Source organism: Camelus bactrianus, chromosome 13 (assembly GCF_048773025.1).
Source record: "Camelus bactrianus isolate YW-2024 breed Bactrian camel chromosome 13, ASM4877302v1, whole genome shotgun sequence".
NCBI classification, from domain to species: Eukaryota; Metazoa; Chordata; class Mammalia; order Artiodactyla; family Camelidae; genus Camelus; species Camelus bactrianus.
This window is the reverse complement of record NC_133551.1, coordinates 54,137,500-54,149,660: the sequence shown is the minus strand read 5'-3', so window position 1 is coordinate 54,149,660 and position 12,161 is coordinate 54,137,500. Positions and strand designations below refer to the sequence as shown.

General features: G+C 32.6%; 1 protein-coding gene across 3 annotated transcripts in view; it reads left to right on the top strand.

Annotated features, from left to right (window-relative positions):
* Positions 1 to 12,161, top strand: part of AGO3 (argonaute RISC catalytic component 3) — a 109,539-nt gene that overhangs the window by 56,502 nt on the left and 40,876 nt on the right. For all 3 annotated transcript variants that reach the window (XM_010959903.3, XM_045520346.2, XM_045520347.2), the window contains 6 exons: positions 1,706 to 1,840; positions 5,976 to 6,063; positions 6,189 to 6,336; positions 6,770 to 6,889; positions 9,277 to 9,399; positions 9,728 to 9,861. In XM_010959903.3, the coding sequence (XP_010958205.1) occupies positions 1,706 to 1,840; positions 5,976 to 6,063; positions 6,189 to 6,336; positions 6,770 to 6,889; positions 9,277 to 9,399; positions 9,728 to 9,861 (748 nt within the window). The remainder of the gene's footprint in view (positions 1 to 1,705; positions 1,841 to 5,975; positions 6,064 to 6,188; positions 6,337 to 6,769; positions 6,890 to 9,276; positions 9,400 to 9,727; positions 9,862 to 12,161) is intronic.

Sequence of the window (12,161 nt, the reverse complement as noted above, 5' to 3'; positions counted from 1 at the left end):
ATAATAATAAAGCAAGTCATAGAACATACTATCTGATCTCATGTTTATCTGTAAGTATTTTTTTCATTTTTCAGTTTTATTAGAATTGTTACAATATGACTGCACATATATAATATATTGCATATAAATACGTATATACAATATACTGCACATATTTTTTCAATTTACGTATATGTAGTGTTCATTGTTTCTAAGAACAGTTTAGAACTTTAGCTTTTTAAACTTACATTGTTATCAAAGGAATAAAGCCAACCACATATTTCTAAGTACTTATTAAAAGAACAGGATATATACATACCTAACTTAATAATGGTTACTTCTTAAAGATACTTGGAGACCAGTAGAAGTCTTTACTGTGCATATCTGTATTGTTTAATTTTTTTTATGATGAGACTTCATTCATATATTATTTCTGTAATAAAGGAAAAAGTAATATGTGCTCACTATTTAAAAATGAAGATTTAAAGATAAAATTAAAAAGAAGAAGATTTTAAGTATTCACAGTAACCTTACCACTCTTGAGATAACTACTGTTAAAGCCTTGATAAATACCTTTCAGAGATGACATTTTGTGGAAGATACTTAATCCTAAACCAGGGAGAAGGAGAGACAAAGCTCCACAGTGGGCATGTTTTTTTTTAGTAGAAAAATAACATGAAAGCATGTAGCTTATTGTCTGTCATGGTTTTGATTTTCATTGTATCCCCAGTGCTTTTATAGCACATAATATCCATCAGTAAGTATGTGTGTAAGAAATGAGTGATGCTGATCTACTCCCTGTGGTGAAGTTCTTCCAGTTCTAAAACCCAAGGGTAAGAAATCATACTTGTTGGCTGTTAGAAGACTGCTGACTGTAACTAGGTAACATTGGGCAAATAACCCTCACTATTACTACATCTAGCTTGGATTAGCACACGTAACATTTAATACCACTCTCTTCTCACATCTGTGTAAGACATGGAAAGCTCTTATTAGAACAGATAAGCCATCTAGGGTGGCACAGAAAGCTTTGTTTAAGAAAAAATACCTAACCTCATCTGCTAAGATGCTCTAGCCTTTGTCTCTTTACAGGCCTTGTCTCATAGCCAGAACACTGCTCTGTAATGTAGTAGGAAATGGAATGTTTCACTTACCCGTGATGAAAAAGATAGATTATGAAAACTGTAATATTAGGCTTTTCTGTTGTGCTTATCTTCCAGTCACACAGGTCAAATTAAAACTTCTTAATCTTAGAAATATTTTTATGTGTGTATAAGTATATATAAAAGGGTAATTTTATTTTTTTAACTTTTTTCTCCTTTTTCAGTTTTATTAGGTAGAATTATTACAGTTCAATTGCACATACACATTATATTGCATGTAAACACATATATACAGTATACTGCACTTTGTTTTAGTTTACATATATGTACTAATTATTGTTTCTAAAAACAGATTAGAGCTTTAGCTTTTTAAACTTACATAGTTACAAAAGGAATAAAGCCAACTACAAAATAAGAATCAACAGAATGCGGTAATCCAATCATAAAGAACAGTCAAGTTCTTAGTTATAAATAATAAGTAGTTCATTTGTGTCCTTATTATTATTGTTACTAAAAGGGTAATTTAAAGTCTATGATTAGTTAATTATCATGAAGCCTGAGATCAAATTTTTGAATTTTTTTAAGAAAACAATAATTTGTATTATTTGTGTTTTTCTTCTTAGTTTCTGCCACTGCCTTCTACAAAGCACAACCTGTAATTCAGTTCATGTGTGAAGTTCTTGACATTCATAATATTGATGAGCAACCGAGACCTCTGACTGATTCTCATCGGGTAAAATTCACCAAAGAGATAAAAGGTGAATTAATTAGCATTTGGAACAACTTAAGTATAAAATGCATGAATATAACAAACTTTTGTTGAAATTTTTTTAAGTTAAAATCTTTTCATGTAACATCACCAGTAAAAATGTAGATTGATTATAAAATGTCACATTAAATTCATTACCATAACATCTTAGGTAGTGTTTCAATGAAAGAAATACCAAGTAGTGAAATTAATATTGATACTAACTAGTTTTTTGTTAATATTTTCTTTTACTAGCTGAAGAGATGAATATCTCATGGGAAAATGCTTCTATGATACTGTTAAAAATAGGAAGCTTATTCCAAAAACATTGTTACTTCAGAACTGGAGCCATTCTTTGAACATATTCTAATATAATGACTTCTTTATTTTTCTGAAATGATAGCAGAATATTGTGGATATGGGGCTAGCTTGTTTCATGTGTTATTCTAGAATTAAAACTTAGTTATTTCATATGCATTGTACAGTTGACCATTAATCTTGCCTCTTTTAGTTAGTAGCTAAAATTTATACAGTGGTGTTGCATCATATGTATATTTTACTAATATAAATTCATCTCTAAATGGTCTTCCAAAGATAAAAAGAAAAATTAATTTCAATTGTATTCTAAAATTTATATTTTGCATATATTTATTCTTTATATATTTGTACATTTTTATGTACATATACAGTTTTATGTGCAAACCCATATAAACTGTACTTTATCAGCAATTTAGGGGATTTTTTCAAGGGTAATCTCCCCCACCCCTTGGGTTTCTTTTTTTTTTTTTCCCCTACTTTTTTTTTAATGCAAGTCCTGGGGTTTGAACCCAGGACATCATGCATGCAGAGCACACACTCTACCACTGAGCTGTTACCCTCCCCAAGAATAATTTGATTATGTAAAATCCTTGCCTTGTTCATAACTTTAGAACCTAATCCTCATATAAGATGTGACTCCACTGTATTTAGTTCTTTATTATTTAGACACAAAGAGAAATTAGATATTCTCTAATTAGAATGAGTAGGATAAATTCTTTTTATCATGTTAGATCTTAAATAGTCAGAAATACTTGTGTTGTTTTATTTTAAGGTTTTACCTATTTGCTGCAGATAATTTTCAGCTTGTGGTTTGAATGAAGTATTAAAGTTTGTTCTTTGAACATCTTTCAGTTCCCCAAGTCAATTAGTGTAGCTGAATACATCTTACTTGCTCCAGTAATCATTTATTTTTTGCCATTCAGTAACCAGGCGAGAGAGAGTCACTGTAATAAAGAAATTAAAAGGAAAATCCTTCCTTCTTTGAAAATAAGCATCCATTTATCACAATTTATTTAAGTGTCAGAATAAGAAAGTGTTATATATTCTCGTATTGCAGTCATAGCATTGTCCTTTCATAATCTGTATTAACTGCACAGTTCGCATTGTTAGGAGGTAGTGCATTACCCACCATTAATATGTGATCATCTAAATGCCATGGTTTCCCGTGGAGTTGCTGCTTAGTTACCACCTCTGATATCATGAAGTCACTTACATTATTGTGCGGTAACTATGCAATCAACTCATATCACCACTCTATCACAGAAAATACAAGATGTACAGAACAAGGATTCAACTGCTGCCCGAAGAGCATGGACTCGATCTTAACGTCAACTGCTCAGGGGGCCAAAGAAATGACTGAAAATATGACTAGACAAAGCATAATAAAGTTGATGTTATAGTGAAGGTAAAGCCAAGTTTATAGGTTAAATTATTTGATTTATTAAAAGCCAAAAACATTTTTGGTTGGATGGAGGGTTTGGGGAGGGATCTGGGCAGAGAATTATCTAGTCCATTTTTTTTTTTATTTAACTTTTTGCTAACCCCTGAATTTGGACCTAATCCTTGGCAATTATGACCATAGATTTGGGGTAGAAAAATCTGAGTTGGATCTAATTGACAAACTGGTGGTTTTTTCCTCTATTCAAAGTCAAGAAGGCTTTTTCTAAAGAGGACTCTTTAAAGTACATCATGTATTCCTACCTCAGTAACTCAGAATCAAATTTACATATTCTGTGTTGTATATTTAGGTTTAATTTTTAGTTGACATGAGAAATTTGATAACTGTTAAATAGTGATACAAAGTATGCTATAATGAATAGATTTTCTAGTACTATATACATTTGATTCCAGTTGAACTTTTTTCTAAATATTTAATAATAACTTTAGGATGGTTTCTTTGTGCAATAATTCATCATAGTTAAGCAGCAGAAATATTGGGGGAAGTGTATGGTAAAAGTACCATATGTATGTAAAAGTGTCAATTTATTCTTGATAAAAACTTATGTAGTAGGTTTGCAGAATCTTACTGATTTTTTTTAATTCATGGGGGAGATTTGAAAAGAAATTGCTAAGTGGTGTAGTTAATAGAAATTTGTTTTAAAATTTTCTATCATGTTTTCACCCTAAATATTTTTATATCTTGCTTTCTTCATAAAGGTAGTTACTAATAAAAATTATTTCTCACTGATTCAATTACGAGTACTTCTCAAGAAAACCCCTTACCTATCTAGTACAGTGACAGTGTGTCCATTTAACATCTTAATTTATGGTGATATATCAGAAGAAAATATTACTGATTGAACTTTGTGTTTTGTACTGCAGTTGGTAGATAGGAAAATAAGTTATACTATATCAGGATTTCTCAACCTTGACATTATTGATATTTTGGGCTGGATAATTCTTTGTTGTGGTTGGGGATGGGAGGCAGTGGTGTCCTATGCATTGTAGAATAATTTAGCAGCATCCCTAGATCCAAGTATTCCTAAATCTAGCATCCACTAGATGCCAATAGCACCCCACAGTCATGACAATCAAAAATGTCTTCAGACATTACCACACAAATGTTTCCTGGAGGATAGAATCACCTCTGATTGAGAACCACTTCACTGTAGGATTCACAAATGTAGAAGGGAAATAATACAAAAATAATAACCATTAACACTATCAGGGAACTCAAAGTTGTATGCCATCTACCCCTTTTTAGATTTTCCTCCTTTGAAGTGTAGGCCTTATAAATAGAGTTGCTTATCTGTGACCAGCAGCCACTGTGTTTGATTGTTAGTTCTTCTGTAGGTAGTTCTAAGACTGCATTGGCCAGTGTGGTAGACACTAGCCACATGTAGCTGTTTAAATTTAAATTTTAATTAATTAAATTTTCAGATTTTCAGTCACACTAGCTATATTTCATGTGCTCAGTAACACATATTGCTATTGATTTTAGTGCAGATATAGAACATTTAATCATCTCAGAAAATTCTGTTGAACGTCACTGCTTAGGAAAATTCATTCCAAATAATTTCAGCTAATGGTTTAAAAGCCTATGGCTTCACTTTTCTAAAGTAGACCTGGGATCCTCAAACCCTCAGGGTCCACAGATGGATACAGGGATCCAGGAACATCTAAAACCATATGCTAAATTATGTGTATGTGCATTTTTCTGAGAGTTTATTGCCTCCATCAGATTCTCAAAGGGCTCATTGATTCCATAAGAATGTCTGCATCATCTGTTCTAGGAATTATTTTGGTTACATTTGATTTCTAATAGTCAGTAGTAAAAGAGCTATGTTACTATATTACGCTTCAACAAAGGGCCTGGGGGAGGTTTTTTTTGTTTGTTTGTTTTGTTTTTTCTTCCTGCTTTAAAAATCTTTGAAGGACTTTCTTCTTGAGCTTTATGAAATTCTGATCTTCAGTCAGTATGTGACAACTGGACTATTTAAGTATCATGTACTTTGAAGGTTATTAAATATCTTGAGAGTTATTGCAACTCCTTTTCCATTGCTCCTTCCCTCTTCCAGCATAAAAACCTGCATTATTAACAGAGGTTTTTATTAATGGAGAACTTTGTCCCTTGATCTACAGGCTTTGGAAATTTTATACTATTTTTTAATAGCTTAATAGAATAGGGAAAAGGTTTGGAGTTAGGTCTATTATTATTTTAACCATTATTAACAATGTTATATATAAAATCCTTTGTTGATACCACATTGCCTGTATCACAAATTTTCTGTTTAGAGTTTGAGTTTTCATAGGAGTGAACAGGCTTTAAATTATAAGTATTTTACATGTGACAGTTCTATAACCTCAGTTTTTCTTGTTGGGAACAGGTCTGAAGGTTGAAGTGACTCATTGTGGAACAATGAGACGGAAATACCGTGTTTGTAATGTAACAAGAAGGCCTGCCAGTCATCAAACGTAAGAAAAGCTGGTGTTTGTCAGAGCAGAGATGATGTGAGGCAGCTTGCTCTCGTTAGTAGATTGGGAGTTTTGCTGGCTCATAATGAGATAAGAGTTGTTAATGTGCAATTTTTTTTTTCCAGCTTTCCTTTACAGTTAGAAAATGGCCAAACTGTGGAGAGAACAGTAGCACAGTATTTCAGAGAAAAGTATACTCTTCAGCTGAAGTACCCACACCTTCCGTGTCTACAAGTGGGGCAGGAACAGAAACATACCTATCTGCCACTAGAAGTAATGTGTTTAGGCTGTTTATTAATATCTTCTTATTTATCATTCTGTTGGGTTTTTTTTTAATGACTGTAACTTACTTTATACTGTCACATTTATTTTGGAGATTGAACTGTTTTTAACTTTCATTTTAATCTAAATTTTCAGTTATGAAATAATACAGGGAAAAAATTCATCCCCTGTCCTAGTACTATAAATGTAATAACCACTGTTAGCATTTTGGTACACTTCTTTTCAGCCCTTTTATCCAATATACATTTTACCTAATTATAATAATACTGTAAAGCAGTGTTGTTTACCACTTTTTTACTTCACATGATATTAAAAAGAATTGGTTTAATGGAGTAGATTTTAAAATTTAATCTCACATGTAATTGACACTCAGAATTTTTAAAAAGATACATACATCAAGCACAAAACTTTTTTCCATTTGTAGGTCTGCAATATTGTGGCAGGGCAACGATGTATCAAGAAGCTAACAGACAATCAGACCTCCACAATGATCAAAGCAACAGCAAGATCTGCGCCAGATAGACAAGAGGAAATTAGCAGATTGGTTAGTACTTAGCCCTAGAAATGGAAATTAAAAACATATTGGGGACGGGGGGGCAAGGTATAGCTCAGTGGTAGAGTGCATGCTTAGCATGGACAAGGTCCTGGGTTCAATCCCCAGTACCACCACTGTCAGTCAATCAGTCAATTAATCAATCCATCCTCCCCGCACCAGAAAAATAATTTTTTAAAGGGACAAATAAATAAGCGTAATTACCTCCTACCAAAAAAAAATAAACATATTAGGGTAAGCTACTAAAGAACCGTGTCCTTATTACCATTTCATAGAGTATCAGAATTAAAAGAGATTATGGAAGTAATCTAGTGGTATTCTAGGAGTAAACCTTATGGGTTCTATGAGAAGCGTTAGATCCTTCTAATTTAACCCTAAGCTCTTTAGTTAGATCCAGAACAGATTCTCTCAGAACCAGTGTTTCAGTTTAGTGAACTGGACCTTTATATCCTCCTACTTAAAGAGGAAGGGAAAAGGAAGAAAAGTCAAGGTATTATGATGAGCAATGGTGGGAGTCTTAACACGCCATGTAGGATTGCTTAGCCCTAGTATCAACACTGGTGACTGTACAGGATGAGTAAAGAAATACAAGCCAGCTCCAACCATATGGGGTTTCTAAGCTGTCTCCTTGTTCTAAATGGGTAGAAAAGAAGAGATGTCAGTACCACCTTATAAAACTGACAGAATAAGGCAAAACGAAAAATAAAGGCACCTGGATCTTATCTTACTCTATTCTTGAATATCATGTAAATCACCCAAGTTAAGAGAAAAAAGTCTGGAAATATTAATATTTACCCAAAATAAATTAATAACACTTTTCAAAAGCAATTTTAAAGATTGTTGGAAAAGGGTCACAGAACTGGCTCTTTCATTTTGTAAGCCAGTTACCCAAAAAAAGACCTTTTTTTTTTTCCTGATAGTTTTGTTAAGAGTAGTTATTACATGATATTTAATTAGGAAAATACAGGCTGGTTCTCACCATGGATTTTTCTCTGATCTACTATAACAAAATTTTAAAACCTTTAAGAGGCTAGAACATCTCACTGTCTCTATAAAATTTTAATAACTAATTTGACTCATTTATTATAGCTTTTCTGTTCAGAGAGGTAATATTGTACAGTGATTAAAAGCATAGGCTTTGGACTGTTAATAGCTCTGAGTTCAAAGTCTAACTTCTCCACTCATTTACTGATACTATTATTGTGTTATAAGTATAACATCTGGCAGGCTAGTGCAGTGACTGAGAGTAGGAACTCTAGCATCAGAACGGTTTCAGATTGTATGTCACTTGCTTAGCTATGTGGTTTTAGGCCAATAATTTTACTTTACTAACCTTTAGTTTTGTCCTCTGTAAAATAAAGACGATAAAAGACTTTTATAGTGATAAGTCATAATTAATTGTGAAATTTAATTGTAAAACATTTAGCACCAAGCACATTACCCAGCAAGTCTTGGAAGATAGTAGTTATTGCTATTCTTTATAACCTCACAAAAATGAATGGCATTTAAGCTTCAAGAAAAGATACATTAGTGCCTAATTTAGAAAACAACTTTTCCTGCTTATTGTAGGGAAATTCTTCTTACATATTTACATTATATAGTGTGTTTTAATAGATTGTTACTCAAAGACTTGAACACTGCCTTCTTTTTGTAACCTTTGCACTTTACCCTGAGACTAAATATGTTTTGAAAAAGAGTTATTATGGCACACTATAAGCATGAATTACACTTTGAGATCCAAGCCTACATTAAATTACAATAAGTTCTTTATCTTTGAACGTATGGATATATTATATAAAAGTTATAATCTGTATCTCATACTGGCTTTTTTGTCTGTGTCACAAGTGTATCTTTTAAATTTTTAGTGTGCTATGTTTTATCTGAAAATATGTAAGTAGATTTTGTATAATTTGTAAATCAAGTAATTAGGGAAAAAGCCTTAGGATTATCAATATTTGCTATCAAACTGTACATAAAATAAATTTTAATAGTGTACGTCTAGATCCTTTGATTAGAAGTTCTTAACCATTTTTAGGTCGGGTATTTCTCTTGCAGTCTCTAGACTACCGTCCCCAAAATATATTAGGCTTAATCATACAAAATTACCATTTTTGTGAGTTATAAATAGTTAAAATTTGTTTTTAATCACTCTAATACATTGAAATGTTCTGTAAATTACCAGAAAGTTCAACGACTTCCTGCAATCCACTCATGGTCTGTGGTCTCCAAGTTTAAGGTTCTCTGCTTTATAGTTGGGGTATCAATATCTAGAACTATTATAAAACATTGTTGACACATGAAGGAAAAAAAATAGATGGTTCTAAAGCAGGGGATTTGGGGGAATTTTGACAGTAACTACAAACTTTTTATGTTGGTAGGTAAGAAGTGCAAATTATGAAACAGATCCATTTGTTCAGGAGTTTCAATTTAAAGTTCGGGATGAAATGGCCCATGTAACCGGACGTGTACTTCCAGCGCCTATGCTCCAGTATGGAGGCCGGGTAAAAAACCTCTTGATTTAATTTTTAAATTATAAACATACAGTTTCTGTGTATGGAGAGAAGGACATCATAGTTGAGTCTGGAATTTAGAAACATGTTTTATTGTTCTAACAGTTTTTAAGATGAGTGCCTTTGCTTGAGCTTTAGTAGAACTTTTATTTTTCTATGATAAAAATATAAGATATTGATTTAGAATAGCCTATTCCATATAGAATATCAAATAGATACCAGTTCAGCAATTCGAGATGCTTATTTTCAGCTCATTCAAATAAATTATATGTTAAGTATTTGTTCTTTTTTGCCTTTTTATTTCTTTTTTTCTCTGTAGAATCGGACAGTAGCAACACCAAGCCACGGAGTATGGGACATGCGAGGGAAACAATTCCACACAGGAGTTGAAATCAAAATGTGGGCTATAGCTTGTTTTGCCACACAGAGGCAGTGCAGAGAAGAAATATTGAAGTAAGGCTTGTCATTAGTTTGGCTTTGGGACCTTTTTGTGTTTAAATTTTGTATTTCAGTTTTAAACTACTCTGCTAATATTCTAACAAATATTGCCTCAATATGAAGTATATTTAATCACTGAACTTTTAAAAATGTTCCTTCTCGATAGTTTTACGTAAGATTCCTGAATTCGTTGGTTATAGCAAAATCACTGGCTCATTCTTCTAGGCATCCTAATAGGCAACTTATGTGGTATAGCAGGAGTATCATTGGCTTTGATGGCAAATAGGTTAGGTTTAATTCCCAGGTTTGCTACTTCCTAGTTTTATTACTACGGATAATTTATTTAATTTCATTATGCTTCAGTTTTCACCTTTTAAAAATAGAGATAATAGGATCTATCTACTGGATGAGGATTAAATACCATCCTTCTCAATTGAGTTCCTTGAAAGAGTCATTTAACTTCTCATTTTCACTTCCTTACTTTCCAAAATTTGGCCTTCATCTCCACCACTTTTCCTTTTCTCCAGATTCTTTCCCTCAACATCTAAGTGTTCAACAATCTTCTGTTTAAATTTAAAGTAAACCCCCCCAAATCTTCAATTTTCATTTTACCCGATTTATTCTCTCAGGCTGCCAGTCTTCCATTCTCTCTCCTTCCTTAAAATCTTAGTGTTTGCTGAAACTGGTTCCTGGAAGATCCTAAAGATCTTTGTTCAATTCTAATTGATAAGCCATTCTCTTATCAGCCGTTATTTTTCTCAAAATTTGTGCAGCATTAAGAGATAATTGATTACCTTCCTGACAGTCTCTCCATTTTTGCCTTCCTGGTTTCTTTTTATCTCTTTAGCTTCCTTTCTTTATCACTTCTCCTTTGGTACTCTCAAGTCTTTGGGGCTTTGGCAGTCTCAAGGACTTCTGCTGGCACTCTTGTTTGAGGAGTCGTGCTGTTACGAAAAGAGTACCAGCTGCACTTGTGACTACCCCCACTCAAATTTTTAGGCTTCTCTTTTAAAAAGAATAACATTAAAAATCAGTATGACATTTAAAATTTTTCATCCGCCTCTTAAGTCCTTTCTCCATTTTCATATATTTTGGACAAAGAAACTGAAGCAGTGTATTCACTCTATCTCTGGTATTTTTTTCCATTCCACTCATGCTGCTCTTTACTGAAAATGCCTCCTTTCTATCTCTGCTCTTCTAAATAATACCCAATCTTCTGTGATTTGTGATGCTAGAAATAATCCATGGTAGTAAACATAGTAGTTTATTAATATCCTCTGTTTGTACTTGTCACTTCCTGTGTAAAATAGAATTGTATTGTAATTATTTGTGTAAATTTATCTCCCTTCTAGAATCTACTTTTCTTAAGAAAATGTGTATTGTCTAATTTAAATCTCCACTAATAGATCCTATAAAGTATGATAATGAATAGTTCTTAAGTAACATAGAGACCAGTTTACCCCAGGTCAATTCAGAATTTGCTTTGCTTCCTTCGTGTGAGAAATAAAAATTTTTTTCTATTTAGTTTTGTTCCCTCCTTTTTATTACCTCCAGATCTCTAAATAGATGTCTTAAGGTTAACTTAGTATACTTTTTTCTCCAAAGTTTTTATTCCCTGGCTTTCAGATAAAATATCATGAGGAGGGCAGTTAAGTACAATGCTACGGTTATCTTACTTGACCTCCAGTGACCAAAGAAAACACCTCCAATTGTTTTTCAAGCTTCAAGTTATTCTTTTCATTTTACATTGGGCTTATGACTCTTGTTTAGGCTGACTGAAAATATTTAACTTCATACTTCTTGAATTAAATACTAATAAGGAAAAGGAGAAGAAGGGAATTCCTACAGACTTCATCTCTGTCCTGAGGGAATCAGTGTTTTTGAGCAAAGATCACTTAGATCCTTGACTTAGGACCTTATTTGTTTTAAAAACAAGTAAAGTGATTGTTAAACCCCAACATTATTACTTATTTATCCTAGGCTAAATGCAGAATTCTGTTTAAATATGGAATTACTAGTCTTTCATTTTTTCAGTGTGGATAAAAATGCATTCAAGTGCTGCCTGCCTCATTTGTTTTTAATTTTTTTTTTTAATCTTTTCTGAGGATAGAATCTTTCCTGCTATTCTAGTTTGAGATAGGTAATACTGTAGAAGGAAGTTCTGGACTAGGTCATAGTTTTGACTCTGCCATTTGCTAAGCATTTGACCTTGGACCTTGGTCAAATACTTAATGTCCCTGAACTGTTTCCTGATCTGTAAAATGGGAATGATACCTTACTTACCATTTTCTTATGAATTTGGTCAGGATACATTA